The sequence below is a fragment of the Cottoperca gobio genome, chromosome 4 (assembly GCF_900634415.1).
Source record: "Cottoperca gobio chromosome 4, fCotGob3.1, whole genome shotgun sequence".
Taxonomy (NCBI): domain Eukaryota; kingdom Metazoa; phylum Chordata; class Actinopteri; order Perciformes; family Bovichtidae; genus Cottoperca; species Cottoperca gobio.
In genome coordinates, this window is record NC_041358.1 from 11740383 (window position 1) to 11759912 (window position 19530).

Consider the following 19530-nt stretch of genomic DNA (forward strand, 5'->3'; position numbering starts at 1 on the left):
AAATGTTGGGCCATGTTCAACTTTTTTGCAGGACGACCGTCTGTGTCGGCATACCTGCGGTGTCGCTGTGCTGGCCTAATTAAAATAAATGAAGGGGCTGTGCTTTTTAAGTCAGTCTGAACATGGCCTTAGGCGTAAGCGAATCTCTGTCTTCATAGTGAAATAGTGAAATGTGTGTGTACAAAACTGTACTTAACAGCAGCCAGTGAGCAGTTTATGCAGCTGTACTAACAAACGTGACCAAGCCTATTTACCGTAACACCTGAATTATTTTATACAATTTTTTAAGTTGTATTTACTGCAAAACAAATAAGGTAAATACAATTTACCCACTGCTACAATAGCGTTATTAAACAGTCCTTCCGATATGTTATTAAGTTTTAATATACTATTACCATACATAAGACCCTACTATACGTTTGTCAAATAAATCGCAAGGCAGTGTATTTGGTCAAAGGTTATCACTTCAATATTTAGCCAAACATTTAACACTTGTAAAATACATTGTGACCACAACAGAGAGTGAGAAAATTTCACTTGAGTGTGAATTTTGTGAGGAGGATGAGGAGGAGAGGAAAGGAGAGGAGAGGAGAGGAGAAGGGGGAGGAGAGGAGAGGAGAAGAGGAGAGGATAGGAGAGGAGAGGAGAGGAGAGGAGAGGAGAGGAGAGGAGGATGAGGATGAGGAGAAGAGGAAAGAAGAGGAGAGGGAGAGAAGAGGAGAATGGAAGAGAGGAGAGGAGAGGAGGATGAGGCGAAGAGGAAAGGAAAGGAGAGGAGAAGAGAGGAGATGATTTATGGTAGATAAAGGGCAGAGGAAGTTAAACAAGTCAAAGCTTTCTCTTCAACTGAGGCTCTTAATGCTGACGGCTGGGCCATCTGGACTATCACACAGCCAGCAACACAGACCCAAACACACACAGTAGTCTCTCTGTGGTTGGCTCTGTCTTCTCACCTCGACTGGAAAACAAACAACACAGCATGAGAGAGAAGACAGAGAGCGGGAAAAGTAGTGCGAGAAAGCAGAGGGTGAAGCGAGGAAAACAAGCGAACAGAGGGTGATTCTAAGGTCACCGACGGGAAATCTGCAGGGGGCGGAAACTTGAAAGATGGAAAAGTGGGGGAAGAAAAAGCTGATACTATACAGAGGTATCCAAAGTAATTTCATAAGTTTACTGATAAAGTCAATCAATCCACAACCCGAGACGATGCCCCAAGTCACATTTAAAGCTGGTAATCAGTAATGAGATATTATTTTCAGAAGGTTTTTTACAGCAGATACAAGATGCACAAGCCTGGAGGAGCCAATTAAGTCTAGAAGCTGATGCAGGTAGACAAGTCATATAAATAATGCAATGGCATGAAAGGTTATTCTGAGCACAGCAGAGACTTATCTTCAAAAAACTCCTTATGCATAAACTTGTAACATGTAAAAGTTGGTGTGTGTTCAGTGTAATGCATCAATAATTAATGACTAATTAATGCACTAAAGTATGTTGCAAAGATTGAAATATCTCTGTACACCATATTTCTAGAAAGTTTTATTTAGACATGAGTTTCATGGAGGGAACAATATGTTTTGCATCCATTCCATCAAGATTACTCGCAATATTCCATGGAGTGCTGCGCTGTTATTTCTTAATGTTTCTTTTATATGATTGGCTATACATTTGAAATCCCTCTTGAGTTAACTTAATCTGGGCAAATGTTAAACCAGTAATCCATGAGCTCTTCTTTTGTGTGTTTTGTTGGAGTTTACTTGTTTGTTGGTTACATTGTTGGCGCTATAGGTTTTCCACTGAACATCTTTAATATCACTCTTCAAACATTGAGGCCAACTACCCAACTCTTCCAATTTTTTCAAACAAACATTTGCAGTGGGCCTGAGAGTCATTCCCACGAGTGTTAAAGAGTAAGTGCTCTCATAAAATGATTCAAGTGATGTCTCCTGACAATACAAAAAGAGGTATATTATTATGAAAATGTTCTGGCTTCGGACATGTCTTGTTGTGGACTCAAATTGGATTCTTCCGGAATAAATCAGGGAGTTATTTATATGTTTTCAAAGAGTCAGCTTTGGGTCAAATGCCAGCCTTCCAGAAGTCTTGGCTCCTGCGATAAGCTAGCTGTCCTGAGACCAGCTATATGTGCCCCTGTGTTTGGCAAGGAACAGATGGAGATGTACACACGTACACACACACACACACACACACACACACAAACACACACACACACACACACACACACACACACACACACACACACACACACACACACACAATCTGGGATAGCCACAGGCGTTCTGGCTCATAAGGCTCATAAACCATAATGTTAAATATAGAATATAATGTGGCATTTACAAAATCACAAATAACATAACTCAAAGATAGACAGAAATAAAAATAAAAATTTAAAGAAAGAAATTAGATAGAAATGGGGGAGAGAGTAAGGGAGAGAGGATGCTACCTCATGAGCCTAGCAGGCATGCACTACATGTTAACATTAGTAGGTCAGCCAGAACAGAAATAACTTCGCTGTGTGTAAGAGCGTGTGGTAACCTCTTATACTCACTACTAGCCAATCGTGGTGGATTACCCATTCTACACATTAACTAATCAAAAAAGACGACATACGTCAACATTTCAAATATCGTCACATGATCAGCTTTTACCAGCTGTGTATTCAGTTTCCACATGAGTGAATGTCCGTCTATATATATCTCTACCTCCCTCTCTAAGCTATGCTTAGATCTCTAAGGACACGCTGACTCCTGCTGAAACCTTGCAGCTACAAATATCAGCTGTTCAGCAGAAAAGTTTTATCCCACTAATGAACTGTCATATAGTGAATATTATTATTATTATAATTAATTAATTAATTCCAAGGGACAAATAGCAAAAGGGTGTCAAGTCTCTGCAGAAATACAATTTGAGCACCCAACATGTTGGTGTGTTTGTCATACATACAGTGCCACTATGTGGCACAACTCAGACACAGCAGTACCTGGACAATATTCTGTAAATAAACTTTAAAGTTTCAGGTCGACATTGAGAACAAAATGTAAAGGCATAGGGTTTTATGGCATCTTATTAAGTTGTGCAAGACGGTCTAGCCTAAATGAGCAGTAGTAATATACGCATGCATACACATACTGTATAACACAGTAGTAATACATTGCAGCCTCTCACTGGATCTGGTAATAGACATAGAATGGCTTTAAACATATATTAAATGTACATTTAATATTAATCACTGAAGTTGTTTTTGTTAATAAAAAAAAAGACAAATAAAGAAAACATGGATTACCTGATTATTTAATTAAAAACTATCAGTTGAGGCCAACTTTAAGCAAACAGCTTCTCTACTGTCAATTTCAACAAATCCTCATTTCTAACTGTGGCATCGGTACTACTGGCTGTACTTCAGAGCAGCACAACAGGGCAACATTTCTGTATCTTTTTGACCCACTGATCGTACTACACCTGATACTAAACTATCCTGACAGGCAGAGGTCATGGGTTTACAAAGCCATGATTTTGCTGAGCTGTTTAATTCTCTTGAAAAATCAATGATAAGACTATACCGAACTGAAATGAACTCAGCTGATTGTCTGGTTTGTATGTTTGTGTATAGGTTGGTATATCTGAATGTGTGTGTTTACAGTATGTGTGTTGCTCTTCAGAGATTACTCATCTGCTCAATGGGATTAGCTGCTCTGGCTGTACTCAGGCATGACCTAGGCTGAACTGTTTAATGTTATCTTGCTAGCTGAACAAGAGGAAGTAACACAGCTAACAATTCCTGTCCAACAGCAATTGTAGAAAAGCAAGATTAGCAAAGGAGAACTTAACTCTTAATTTAGATATGATTAGCATCATCAGAAACATCAACTACTATTATTACTACTACTACTACTGCTACTACTACACTGCACTCGCACCCTTTTTCAGACAGGTGTCTTATTTTACATTGACCCTGGAAACCTGCCAAGTTGGGGTGATTGTTGCTGAGTTCTAGGACCTGATGAGAGCTGGCTCTTACCCGTTCATGGCTTCCGGATTTAGCTTAGGTTCAGAGATGTCAACTTGAAGGAATTTATGCTGAGAAACAGCTCCAGTTAGCACTCTAACTAGCTTCGAGCTAGTGTATGTGACTCATGGCTTTCTCCCTTTGTCACAAAGTGATACTAAACCGTTACAAAAGCATTTGATAACGTAGCAGTTCCATTTAGTTATTGTACCAACCTTTGATATTGGATTGTGTGATTAGACCTATTTTCTAAATGTGGAAATAATGAGCAAGGAGAATACAAAAGGAGCTAGCTTGGCTAACTTACCACATATGGGTAACTCTTCCATTGCAAGGTCCCGGTCAGCCACACATATTGCTATAGGCTAATTGTGATGATAAATTGTTAAATTAACTAAATGTAACCACAGTTTATCTCTCTCATGTCCCTTTGTTAAGCATAGCGTTGTGTTTTCCATTGTGGTCAATATCGAGGTGAATGAGTTAGTCTGAGCATGGAGGATTAGCGGGCAGCTATCATTAATTTTAAAGTACTGACCTGTGGATCTGGACTAATTCATCCTAATTACTCAGCTCCTCTTGGTCGTCAGACAGCCTCCCTGATCCCTAACACCTACAGTTCTGTGAAATCATGAATCAGGGATTGGATCACAGTGTTTCAGAAGGATGTGACACACATCTTGTCCCAAAAATAATTTGGAAGGCTGGAACAGTGATATATGTGGGAGGGGAAACCTGTACTTAGCCTAAAACAGGCTTTGAAAACAGGTGAATGACAGATAAAATGCAGTTTTTTGGAATATAATATTTGTTTGTTTTTGCCAACGTTTTTTTACACAAGGATCACAGGACATGTGCATTACCTATGAACAAAAACACTTTGAGAGATTGAAAGATTTGTTTGATTTAAAACAAGCGTTAAAACCAAATCAAAAGAGTGCATGCAAAAACACAGAGCTAGCAGAAAGATGCACCAAACTGCATTTACATTCACCGCACACAGGCCTGCTGGTCATTCATTACGGACATTGATTTAACCTCAGTTGACCTTGCTACTCTCTACCATAATTACAAGCCATTTTCCGAAGTGAACCAAACAGCAGGTGAGTGAGAAAATAAATTGTAATTAAAGTAGATGAAGATACGTTACATTGACTGAGGATGAAGAGTCGCAATGGTCCATCCTCACATGTAGCCCTCGCACTGGCCCAGTAGGTGTCAGCCCTCCTACAGGCAGGGCTATCCAAACACCTACAGACCTTAATGCAATTCTTCACAACAGGTGTGGATCTTTTTATTCTTTTGCTGAGAGTGACAGCAGCTCTACAGTACATTGCTGTGTTAGTCCCACTGCAGATGCATAGCTCTGGGCTCAATAGCACTACAGCTGCCTGGGAAGTTCTCTCACTCGTCTCCTCTCATGCCTTCTCCGTTGATTAATTTGTCAGCCGTGATCCCTACTCAAAGTTACATCACAGTGCCAGCTGGACAGTTGCACAGACGGATGGATCGGCGGAATGATGTAGCGTGGAGTTTTTGGGGAAAATCCAGTAAAAATGCTAAATATACGAGGAACTAGTGCTCATGCACTCGGTCACAGACATGATCTCTCCTCTTCCGTCTGTCTTTGTGTGTGTCGCTTTCATTGTTTCTTCTCTTTTCTCCTCTTTGTCCCAACTAAAATAGATCCACCTCTGTAAAGTCTATTAGCAGCCTAAGGTAAGCCTCTTAGGAGAGACTCTTGCTCTCTTGGAACACGGGAGGCCAGTAACACTCAGCAGGACCAAACAACAATCACATACTGATAAAACCAGGGAGGGATTTAAGATGGGAGGAAAAGAGGATTGGGCAAGATAGAGAAGAGAATATACTGAAATCCACGTACTGTACGTTTGACAACAATCATAGATAATACTGAATTTTTTGGTTAGGTTGATGTTTTACAACTAAGTATTCATTCAGGATTTTATTAAACACATACATGAGTATTATACTGTGAATCTTTAAATTTGATATGTATGTCATAATTAGAGGTGCAACCTATTAGAGCGGCCTTTACTTCCTGGTTGAAAATATTTGCATCTTTGTTCATATGTGTGCACTGCAAACGTTATTGTTATTGTAACCAAATGCATCTCTGATCAACCCACATTATATTTTATTGCATTTAGGTCATGATTCAAAAACCTGTTTTTCTGTTTACCAAGAATTTACATAGTAAAAGGTTAAATAGGTTCAACGAGGGAGATGAGAGGGAGGAATGTATCAAGCAGGATGGGAGAGCAGAAACTGAAATATTCTCCAGCAGTAATCTAGCTGTCTTGAGCTCAGGAGACACCCTCTGTTTTTTAATCCATTGTCTTAATGAGCTAAACGAGATTAACCAGATGAATGTGAGATGGAATCCCTGGAGTCTGTTTGTATGTATGCCAACACACTGCAAACTTCATCAGTGTGTGTGTGTGTGTCAGTCCTCTCGCACTTTCTATCATTTATCAGATCCATTACACTTAAGAGACCACGCAGCTCCTCTCTTAAGCTTATTGTATTGCTATCAGATAGAATCAACATCTTTGCAGTGAGAGTTTGACTTTCTGTGCAGCCTAAACCTCACAATCCCTGTGTTAGCCAGCACGAGGACAGTTCATCATGCTCCAAACAGCTTTCAAGCGAGCTCATGAACTGGCTCCAAGATGGTATTTCTTACTAATGCGGAAGGATTCCCTGAGGTCAAATTGTATGTCCTTCAAGCAGACAATGTGGTATAAACACTTAAGTAGAGTACACAAATAAGCACAATCAAGACTGAGTCCATAATGAGATTGAGTCTGAATCAAGATCCAGAGCGCTTGTACTCGGATATAACCACACATTCAATCATTGTATATTTGTATCTGTATGGTACAACCAAAAGTATCTCAGAACAAACTACTGTGTTTTAAAGTGCAGGAAATGAATAAATGGTAGACATTAATAGCTAAAAGTACTGACTAAACATCCAGCTTCACTCCAAGTCGAAGTATTGACAGCTCAATTGTAGGAAGAAAATCAAAAAAACACTTTTATACAATGAATAGCGGTATACATTTGGAACACACATTGGGAATTGATGAATTGCGAGGGCTACGTCCAACAATCAACTTCATGCAGCCATTGGCCAGGTGTGCGAAGGGGACAAAGTATGCAAGGTTTGAACTTTTGTCTTTCACACAACTTCTGTTACTTTTCATGTGCACAAACTAGTGTAGAGCAATACCACAAAGTTCTCTGAGGGTAGACTGTTCTACAGTGTGCTCCTTATCCTTATTCTAACAATTATTGCATGTCGTCCCCTCTCGAAGAAAGCAGGCTTTTTACCCTGCCTTCGACTTCGATCAGCAGCTTCAATTTGGGACAGCTCTGAACATTTCTGTCTTAAGACAAGGTCAAAAGACACAATCTAGTTCATTCCTAGCATACCCTGACCTTTAAGCATCGTCGTATCCCAGCTCGCACTGGTTCTGCCTCTTTTAAATGGGCCATGCATTTCTGAAAATGCGCCTATGTGCCAAGTGTTCTCTTCATTCAGCCAGTCAACCAGCGAATCAGTCTTTTGAAATGTGTGTCCTATCAACCCAGTTTCCTGTCTCTCTGGGCGTCACATGTTGTCAGACCAACAGCTCGGCAGTCCCATTAGAGTCTCTTTACTAGAGCACAGCCCGCTACTGTAGAAATATCACCTTATAGCTTCTTCATTCGCAAAGCACAGCACACTATCTGTGCAATAGGCAACCTGTCACCAGTTTGATGTGGCAGGTGCGCTTAGCATCCCATCACTTCCTAAGCCTGTAATTAACGGTGAAATACGTCTCACTTTAAATTAAAAATCATGCTATCTTGATAAAAGTGTATTACCAAATACGATTATGTGAGTAATTTACACACAATTAACACAGAATGTCAACATACAAATTATGCTTCATCATCATTCTCCTCTGCTCTACTCCAACCTGCTCTCTTCCTGTGTCTCACCTTGGTAGTGAGGATGCAGATGCAGTCCATCCTCACCAGTCCGACTGGCAAACTTTCACTCAAACATCTTCCAGCTGCAACTTCCACCACTCAGCCTCTTGTTGCTTTTGGTGACATCCTACTGCCGTCTGTCCCGTCTCCTCATCCTCACCCTCTTCTTTCATCCCTCAATCTCTCTCTCCTCCCTTTTTCCTGTCCTCTTCACCTGTCCTTCCATCGGAGCAGCCAGAGAGGACTTCCCCGCTAAAATAAAGGCCGACTCAGAAACATGGCAGCTGTCCCAGTACACCTCCGACCGCCCTCTTGTTTTCCAGCTGCTGTCTTCGTTTTATAGCAGCTGGTAGCCACATTTTGACCTCAGAGAGTGCATGGCTCAGAATATATATCTGCACACACGCGGAACACACTCAGCACACAAAAAAAAGGGCAAACATGCAGAGACAGGCGGAGAAACGCATACACATGGATGCACAGGCAAACACTCACACAGACAGACATTTATACACAGACATGAGCACCCACACAAATACTTATGCTACACACACACACCACTCTCTGCTGTTTTATCAGGTCAGTCTCCAGCAGGAGTGGGGGGGTTAGACTGAGTGAACAGTAACAGCAGTATAGCAATGGATGCTCTACTTTCAACTTTGGGTATTAGCGAAGTTAAAGCTCCATGCACCCTGAAGCTTCACACAAAGATGGGATTTCACTCACTCGAGATACTGGGCTTTTTTGGATACACTACATCACTACAACTGATGAAAACATTACAAAGCACTGTACTATACATATTATACAAGACCAGCAGAGCAGATTTGGATCAGAAAGTATGGTGGGTAATGTCTCACATCCACATGTTTTGCAAAAAACAAACACATACGCACAATTGTGCATGTGTTTCTGTTCCTAGCCTCCTCTGGCTCTGCATCCATTATTGGTTCTCATGATGTTCACTGCTGCCAACAGAGAGTTGTCAGTCTGGACTGGGTTGTGCTAATGAATATTATTATTGGGGCTCAGTTTCTTTTACAGCCATCTAATACTAGTAATCCCATATTATTTTACTGTAAAGGATAATGAACAATGCAGATGCAAAACTACAATCACAGCCTCACGGTCGTAAGCCTCCACCAACCAGTCAAGTGGCAGTTTACATCCATGTCTGCCCAAAATGTCACCACTTCCATCATTTTATGCTTTAATTTATTTTATTTATGAAATTGACCAAATGAGTGTATGATTTCTTGAGTTATGGCAAACAATGTGTTTTGTGAGGTCACAGTGACCTTGGACTAACAAAATCTAATCCGTCCATCTGGACTCCAAGTGCACGTTTGTGAGAAATTTGAAGAGATTCCCTCCAGGAGTTCCTGAGATATCGCATTCATGAGAATGGGACGTACGTACAGACAACTCGAAAACATAAAAGACGGAAAAAGTCACTTAAGATTTGTGACAAAATTCCCTTTTTTGTCAGATTAAGAAATATAACTGACTATTTTGCATTTCAAAAGAATTCAAATTAAAGTAACTAGTGTCTAATTATTATTGGATTAATTCATTAGGAACACCTGAGCAGCGCATGGATAAAACCAGCGTCACCACCAACATAACACACAATAAAAGCAGTGTTTAGCTGGGAGGACACATGTTGCCTCATGCGCTTACAGCATTGTATTGATAACAGCTTTTTAGTATAAAGCACATTAAATCAATATCAAATCAAACTTCCTGAGATGTGGACTATCAGCAGCAGATCAGAGCAATGATGTGTACAGTGTAAGTCGTGTTCAAACAGCCCAAACCACACAAAGCCATTTCAGCAAGATCAACAAGACAAAACCATTGCATGCGCACATCTCTGATAAAATATGACTGAACTTGAATTGATTCCCCTTGTCATATTACATAATGCAATGTAAGCCAATGTTCAAACAGCCAGGCTGCATAAACGATCTGTCTTTCTAATCCTGATCTCTGCAGCTACCAGCAGCCTTTCCAAAAACTGGTTCAAGAGGAGACATGCTGTCACTAGTGAAAACAGGTTTGCCCCATATCACAACTATTTCCATGTAGGACAAGTAATATGTTTGACATGAAGCAACAAATCCAGGCCAATTCTAAACATTTAAAAAAAACTTCCGTTCTGTATTGGTGCATTTAATTATATTAAAAACAAAACTTTCAGTCATAGCTCATTGAAATTCTATCTTGTACAATAATGATTATTCTGTTATACTGTTTCCAATAGCAGGGTGAACTGTGGTCTTAATTTCTTCATAAGCAGAATCCATAAGCGACAAGACACCAAATGAACTCAGGCAGGGGGCAGAAACAAAACCGTGGTTTCACACAGTGAAAGAAAAACCGTAGGAGCTAAAGTAAAATGCCATAAATCAAGAAACACTAGTCAGTGATGGTTAAGAAGAAATAAAATATGTATCCAACCCTAGGTCTGACAAAAAGACCATATATATATATATATATATATATATAGTATATATATCATGCAAGCAATGTTTAGCTGATGTTGAACAACCACAGGACATCACAGCAAGTGTATGTTAGCTGACAGATCATGGCAAAAGAAATGATGGACCATGAACTACTAGGAAGTCTCTGCCCTCAGACCATATAAACATCTATAATGGGAGAAGGATACAGTACAACCAGTGCACCAAACCGGCCCAAATATCCCAGGCACAATAATAATTTCTAATTAAAAAAAGCTTCTCTCACTTATTTTCTAGAGTTGTGCAGCCCTACTGTAACCTCAAGGTTGCCACCCAGCAACTGAGATCACCCTCAGAAGGCAAGTATTATACTCTGCTTTCAACTGGGGAGAGATTTCTTTGCAGGTTTCCTCAGGCACTAATGCAAAACAACCAGAGATGTCTTACCTTGTTGGGGATCAGTGGGCTCGTAGCTGGCCTGGAGCTGGCTGGGCCATAGCTAGGGCTAGTGGAGGTGACTTTCACTGCCCCGGGGCTGGTTGGACTAAGAACAGAGATCAAGAAGAGAGGGTGTCTGGAGGTGAACTCTGAAAACTGTCATTATTATTCTGTACAACTACACCCAAATTCCCAATAGCACACAAAATTCAGTGTTGTATTATATCTGTCACTTAACCCATGTGACATGTTCATTGTACAAAGCATAGCATTGAAATAGATGTAATCATTCTGTGTTTTCAATTAAAAATAATTTGAGTTTATTAGTTTGGCTGTTGTGTAAATCTTTCTTGAAGTGGGTTTTTGTGTTTTCAATGTCGGTGGAAATAAATAGATGAAATGTGTAAGTTAGCATGAGCAACATAGCTACAGTTTACAATAAAGAAAATGACCACCTGTAACTTCACCACTGGGAAATGAATGAAAAAGCTATCCTTGTTTGTAGCACACTTTTCTTCTTCTACATTATCTTCATTCAAAGTATCAATAATCATGATTGTTACAGTGTCCGCACACTGTTTGATCACATTGTGACTGAAGTGTTTTCTTTTGTCCACATCTTTGGTGTTACTTGCTCAATGCTGTAGGGTTTTGCACTGAATTTCCCAGCGATAATTATTCAATTTGGTTTGTTAAAATGTCAGTTATAAGTTGAAAAGTCTCACAAATGTACCCAACTAACAATTCAAATATCTGACTGTTGGACATACCTCTGATAAAGCCCTTTAGTCAAAGGTCCCGGAGGACCTGCGGGGCTGCGGCTGCTGAAGATAAATATTCCCTTGTTGGGGCTTGTTGGACTCGTGCTGGGAGTGACTTTGCCTATGCCTGGGTCCTTTCTGGTAGCATGAGCTGTCGAGACTATAGCAGCCTCCGTGACTCTGCTGACTCCTGGGCTGGTGATAGGAGTGCTGCTGGTGGATGTAAGTTTGTCTGGAGTGGTTGGATCTAGAAAGCCTTGGATGGTGTTGGAGACGAGGGCCGACACAGTTATCAGGTTGAGGTCTGGAGAGACAGAATCACTTTGTGGATTGGCGGAGGTGGTGGAGCTTTCTGAGGAAACATTAGAGTTGGTGGCAGTGGGATGTGGCTTTGTTCCATTCAGTGATGATCCAGGAGGGTTTTTTATGGAGCCAGTGGGGGTTTGCACACCATTCACTGTGACCCGGGGGGATGTGGCAGCAGAGGGAGAAGAGGGCACATGAGTCTCTGATGCCTGCGAGTCGGAGGCTCCAGGATGGACAGGAGGGAGAGGAGCACGATACTTGACCTTAGCTGGCTGTGGCTGAGGGGAAACGGACCGTGTTGTAGGGGAAGATGGCTTTGTTGTGGGTGTCACGGATGGGAGTGGAGCAGCATGGGACTTGATTGACTTGGGTCTGGGGGTCAGAGGTTTTAGCTGGGATGATCCTTCATAAGCCCGGGGGCTCAGGGGAACAGAGGAGGGCTGTGGCTGGGCGGAGAGCTCTGCTGGAAGGTTACAGGAGGCCGGGAGGCTCCACGGAGCGTCTGTCTGGTCCACAGAACTCTTGCTGTCTGCATGGAGAGTTAACTCGTAGTACTCCTGAATGTCTAGGAGGAGAAGAGCAGAAATTAGAGCCAGGATGAATGACTGAAGGGTTAATTAGATTAGAGAAGGAGGTAATGACACATTGAAGTGATGGATGAATGAATGTACGACTGTATAAATGAAAGTGAATGAATAATTGACTAAATATCATGCGCACTGAGGTAATGTTTCCTCCAAAGGGCACCGAGCAGGAGAGCTGACGAGATGAGTTGATTCTTCAAAAAGTTAAGGATTGATGATTAGTAAATCTTTCCACACATTTATCACTGAAGAAGTAAAAACATGTTCTGGTTTAATCTACAAACTGAGGATTGTCATCACTGTAAACTGAATATATTTGGGTTGTGGACAAAACAAGCTTGAAAATTTGGGCTCAGGGAAGCTGCGATTGAAATGTATTTTTGACAACATATAGACTGAACAACTGATCGATAAAGTGGTTATGGGAGAAAATAACCATCAGATGTATCTATAATGAAAATAATCATCCGTTGCAGACCTGTAAAGCTGTTCAAAACACAGCAGAAAACCTTAATCACTACTTTATATTGCATTTGGATTCAAGATAATTAAATATTATCACGAAGTAACTCTCAATTATTTTCTTACTGAGGTACATTGCTGGAGAACCCAAAGAATACACAGCTAATACACTGTTGACCTCTAGTGGCAGCACAAGGATACTGCAGCTATAGTTCATTTACACAGAAGCTCTTGAAGTATTGAGGCTTCCCCACTAAAAAGACAATAAGTTCATTCTACTGTCATTTCCCTCGTAAGAGGTAACCACGCTGACTGTATCACAGCGACTGTTATGATTACAGGTTTCACTTCCTCCTCTCGGCATACAGAACTGACACAAAGTTACACAATAAATCATACGCATGGTCGTAAATGAGATGATGAAGAGGAAGAAAAACAGAGGTGCAGTAAGTGGGAAGAAGACAGGGAACAGTTGGATGAGGATGTGGAAACAGAAAAGGAGAAGAGTGACGAGTGCACAGTTAATTAAACAGTACAATACATGAAAACGGCCATAACACAGGCATCAAGGATGGAAATGACACAGTACACACACACACAGTACACACACGCACACACACACACAAACACACACACACACACACACACACACACACACGTAGAGTATATTCAAACATATATAACATTACATGATAGATGAAGTAAAATGTCAACATAAAAGAAGTCAAGTATCAATAATACTTAAAAAAAAAAAAAAAAGAAAGACAGCACTGTTGTTTCAAGATACAACACCAGAGACATTTTGACTGAAGGTCAAAGTCACAAACAGGAATTCAGTCTCATGTTTAGGGAACAGCACATCCACACACACACACACACACACACACACACACACACACACACACACACACACACACACACACACACACACACACACACACACACACGTACACACAGAGAGGAGTGTCACTGTAACAACTACAAGGTGTGGGCGTGGCTCAAAGCAGGTAAAAAAACCAGTTTGTTGAACAACATGCGCCCAATGTTTTCCTTCCAATACGCAACAGTTCACCTCAAGCAGAACAAACCAGTTAGACACAGACTTTTAACTCTTGGGAAGAATGAATACTTGCAAAACTTTCTTTAAATATATGCAGGCTTTCTACAAAGGGGCCTGTGTTTTCTGTGACAGGCCACATCACGCCTACATGTTTGCGTTCTGATCTCTATTTTCTGGTGAACAGCAATGTGATGGCACAAGTTCTTGTAGCCACCGCAAAAACTATTCTACCACAGCGCTCCTTTCATTCTCTTGTCATCAGTCCGGCCCTCTGTCTGATGGTATACAAGCCTACTGTCTTATAGCCAAAGCCTCTGATCTTCATTTGGACAAAAGCACACTCAATTCCATCCGTCTTCAAGCCTTCATATACAGTCCCAAACATATAGTATCCTTCCTGACTGACACACTGCACTGCTCTGTCAACGTTTAAGGCATACAATCGAACCTGGCTGCAGCGTAGCATCACTGAACTCACAAACTTGTTGTGGAGACCAGGACAAGAACAAAGCTTAAGGGTCACAGAAAACAGTGTCATCCAACCACAGAGACGGTTTCTGTTTTATCTGCCATGGTTTTGAAATCCATCATAACATTTGAAAAACAGCTAATGTCCCAGTTACTCTAGCTCAGTGGTTCCCAAACGGTGTGGTGTGCCGTGAGACAAATCCCAGTGTGTCGTGGGATTTTGAAACAATTAGGCCTATTGCATTTAACTGTACACAAGGTTATGAATGATTTGTAATTTCCTTCAGTGTTTCCCCTAGGTTAACTGCTCTGCGGGGGTGCTGCGTGTGGCGCAGATTATTTAAATTCTCTCCTTACCTTTCCTCTGCTCTGTCTCTGACTGTAGGTGTGTGCGCACACGTGTGTGTGTGTGTGTGTGCGTGTGTGTGTGTGTGCGTGTGTGTGTGCGGGGGTTCGGAAGCGGAACTCCGCCCTTCGCGAAGCAGAGCAGAGGAAAGAATGAAAATACGCAAAGCAACTGAAACATACAATAGGTCTTATATGCTTTGGCCTAAATATAAATGAAACAATCATTTAAAAAAAGAAATCTGTCAAAGCGAACCCTGTTTTAGCCATTTGCGCATGGTGGGAAATATTAGAGTGTGACACATCAAAGGATCTCTGCTAGTGTGAAGGAGAATAGCTATCTTACAAGGACTAGGCTGAATAAATGTTCACAGAGTGATAACAGTGATACTATGTGTTATAGAGGGTATTTTGCCCGGATATGAACACAGGTGTGCCTTGAGGTTTTGGCTTGGTCTTTGATGTGCCTTCGTCACAGAAAGGTTGAAAACCACTGCTCTAGATCAGTGGTTTTCAACCTTTCTGTGGCACACCAAAGACCAAGCCAAAATCTCAAGCACACCTGTGTTCATGTCTGGGCAAAATACCCTCTATAACAGTGTTTCTCAAACAGGATTGTGTGACGGGGGGGTGCTGTCCGAGGTTTGTGCGATGGGGGGCGCTGGTGCGTAGTTCACTTCTCTCCTTTCCTCCGCTCTGTAGGTCTGTGCGGGAGGAGGGAATGTGAATGTGCAAGGCAAGGGGGTGCTGTCGGGGCTCCGGTGCGAGTGATTGATAAAACAAAAAGTTTAAACCAGATTTAAACTATAATTTCCCACGGCACACCTGACGATCACTAGTGTGCCGCGGCACAGTGGTTGAAAACCACTGCTCTAGATAACTAAGAAAATGAAGGAAACAGTGAAGGTATATGGTTTACTCTAATCTAAACCTCTGTATTAGAGGGGGAAAACATTTGTGATTTGGGTGATGTAACCCTTTCTAACATAACTATGGTGATATAATACCTTGATCTTTGGTAATATAATGTGGCCTAGGGCAGGAAATTGTGCATTACATGCACAAAATAAAACTTAAGATGCTTAAATTGCATATAATACTGAGCAGAACATATTACAAACAATGCTTGATTTGAAAAAGGGCCATCCTTAATCTGCATTCACACTGTTAGCAACACAATCAACAAGTCACCTTTCATCTCCTACAGATTTAACATCTAAGTATGGATTAATCTGCTGATTATTACCTAGATTAATCAATTATCATTTTGTCCATAAATGTCAGAATAGTGAAACGTATGCATCCCAGTTTCTGATATAAAACAAACTCAGAAAGTCTTCATCAATCTTCATTTTCTGACATCTTTGCATGAAAAAAAACGATTAATCGATTATCAGAAATAGTTGCCGACTACTCTCCGTCGATCGACTAATCGATTAGTCAGATTAATTGTTGCAACTCTACTCAGCAGATAAACGTTAACCAAGGCTTCAACAAAAAGAAGAAGGTATAAACGGATGTATAGAGAAACAGTGACTGGCTGGGTATGCGAACATACAAACAGATATCCTTACCCAGCAGAGCACTAAAAAGCTGACTTTGGAAGACATTGATGACTCTGTCCAGAGACTGATGCAGCTGGGAGTCCTCCTCCACAAGACCCTGTTTGGTCCCGCTCTGGTTCTGCTGTCTTTGGTCAAGTTTGGTCCGGTACTGCTGTAGAAGCTCCACGGCTCGCTGAGCATCTAAACACAAAATATACAGGTAAATAACAGAAACACCTTTTCACCATAAAAAATGCCTTGGAGAGATGCAATTCTCCAGGCACTCTTAAGTAGAGCAAGGAGATTAACGTACATTAAAAGCCTCTACTTAATTGAGGATTACTATGGTTAAAAAGAGTCTTCATCAGGGTGAATGTTAATAATAACATTAATAACACCTGGCTCCATATAGTGAGTGTTGACACAGGTGTGCAAGAAGAATGTTTTCTTTCCCTTTCTGTCTCAACTACTGCCAGTTTTCAATGTTGGACATCAATGCAGAATTGAAAATTTGACAGCAACTACAAATGAAAAGTATGCATTCAGTACTTTACAATGATGTGGCAATTGTTTGCTTTAGAAAGGTGGATCGAGGTGGATGTTTACCCTCAGCTCCTGTCATAACATTACTACTATTACAATAAAACGTAATAGGGCTACTGGAGTTTTAAGCGATGTTTTCACGTCATCTTAATTATAAGGGTAACATCGGAATATGCAGCCTATTTATGGCAAGTTATAGTATCTGCATTCTGTGAAATGGTCCTACTATTAAGTTTTATTACTATGGCGTTATGTAAGTCTGATGCAGAAGGACATGAGAGCAATTTAGTTTATGGTGTGAAAGAAGGTGCAGACTGCATGGCACTCTGAACAGCTGATTAAACCGGAAGCACTGCCAGCATCAACATCTAACTAACTAATGCCGCTTTCTTTGGAGTCCAAACGGCATGCAACATATTGATTGTTTACGTAGGGCCTATATATGACCACATATATCAAGCAGAACATTTTAAAGATATTAAACAGTTGCACTTTCATACACTTGAATACGGCATGCAATATAAGCAGAGTGAATTCCCTCTTTCTATGCGTTGCTGTAGCTACAAACAAACAGCTTGTAAACTAGTAAAAGCAGATTTGTATAAAATTAAAACACGCTACCGCTTGATGGATAACTTGTGGGCCGAATTTACCACAATGTCTGAATAATAAGTAAAAGCTCTTTAGTTATGATCTGTACGTAGTGTGCGTGCACCAATCAACTATTCAGCGTTAAATTGCTGGTGTTTTAGAAAAGTTTCGGGCGAAGAAGTGCGCTTTCAACGCAACCTATGTATTCGATAGTGTTTATTTAACCAAATGGAATATGTGGGGGTATATACTACAGAGATAGAAATAAAGATTTAAAAAATGTATTTACCTTTCTGTCGAACAGGCATGTCGACACGCTCAGTCCTTCTTCTCACTGGGGTTTGCGTCTGTGTCGCTGTTATTGCAGATGTGTGCGTCTGTCCCGGGACAGCCTGCCTCCAAACTGGGACACCAAACGGACACCACAAAGGTCTATACCAAATCGTTTTTTCATTAAAAAGAAAAACTTTAAAAAGTGTTTGTAAATCCGATGAAAAAAACGTCACACAGACGGAGGAAATAAATGAAGCGTTGATATTAGACGTTGACAGTCACCGCGTGGACTTAGTACTCGGAGCTTGTTTACTCTGACTACCTCTCTTTCACTTTGACTCTTCCTCCCTGTCTTGCTTTGGTAAAACTAGTCCAGTCCATGTCTTCATTCAGGTGTCTTGACTCCAAAACGCTGTCCAACCGGTTCTTAGGCGGATGAGCACACACACGCATGCATGCACTCACCTCAAAACATTGTTAAACCAGGTTTGAAAGGCATTTCATGTCACGAGGGTTTGTCATGTTAAACAGCTATAGGCTATTGTGTGGAAAAAAGCCAAGTGGATCTACATATAATCCAGTTAACTCTGAATATAGAGTTAGGTTTACAAACACTGATTGGTCGAACAGAGGAAGACCTATATGTCATTTATCCTCCCCTGCTACTGCTAAATGATAGTTGCCATACATTTATCGTAAATTGGATGTTGAACTGTACAGATGTACTGTACAGGAAAAACGTCTGGTCAGATACAACAGCAAAAAAAGTATTTTGTGCTGTGAGGTGTATCTGGTCTAATGGTGTATTTCAAGGATCCCATTGAATACCACAGTTGTAATCCCACCCGCTGCCTGAGCATGTTCATCCCTGTGTGAGTTTGGTGGTATTGTCATGGTAAACAGTTTTATTGTGTTGAGTAGATTAAAAGCTTCTCTTTGCTAGGCTGGTCCCTATCTCCCAGCCTAGATCCATGTCATCTACCAGGGCCTAGTTTACCTAAAACAACGCCTCTTAAAGGAATACAAAGTGGAAAGAAAACCAAAAGCCAGACCTTTTTGGCTAGACAAAGTGGCCCAGTGGAAAATTAAGTCAATGCCATATACTTTAGTACACAATAAAGATTGGTTAGGTAATAGATTAATATTAATATGTTATAAAAAAAAATGTTAAATAGCTGGTAGCCTACCTACTGTAAGATATTGCAAATTCCACTGTAACACTACACTCCCACTTGGAGTTTACACAAGCTAACAGTAAACTGTATCTCCCCAAACCAGAATCTAAGTGACTAATGCAGAATGTTAAACATTGAGGAATCCAAAGAGACAGTTGGTAGACCCAATTATTAATATGCCAGTAAATATTAGTCTAGATTCAACTGGTGGCCAGAGAGAGGACTCCAAATGTTACTGTTTTGGGTGTAGCCTAGCAAATTGTCCACTAACACATTAGTCATAATGACTCAAAAGGATAAATGGTCATTTGCTTCTATTGTGTTGGAGTTCTCCAGCCCTCTAGTAATCTAAAAACACTTAATGTCCCTTAATATATTACTGTTAATCAATGTTTAGGCCAAACCATGAATCTACCTCCTTAGTTGCAGTAACAACTAGCATTATCTCAAACATGATATGAGACCATATACAAATTATACAATTAA

General features: G+C 40.7%; 1 protein-coding gene across 2 annotated transcripts in view; it reads right to left on the reverse strand.

Annotated features, from left to right (window-relative positions):
• Positions 1 to 17978, reverse strand: part of LOC115006765 (discs large homolog 1-like protein) — a 105265-nt gene extending 87287 nt beyond the window's left edge. For both annotated transcript variants that reach the window (XM_029429234.1, XM_029429233.1), the window contains exons 1-4: positions 17886 to 17978; positions 16493 to 16663; positions 11703 to 12564; positions 10942 to 11038 (exon numbers count right to left, since the gene is read on the reverse strand). In XM_029429234.1, coding sequence (XP_029285094.1) covers positions 10942 to 11038; positions 11703 to 12564; positions 16493 to 16663; positions 17886 to 17904 — 1149 coding nt within the window. In that variant the 5' untranslated portion in view covers positions 17905 to 17978. The remainder of the gene's footprint in view (positions 1 to 10941; positions 11039 to 11702; positions 12565 to 16492; positions 16664 to 17885) is intronic.
• Positions 17979 to 19530: the final 1552 nt, after the last annotated feature.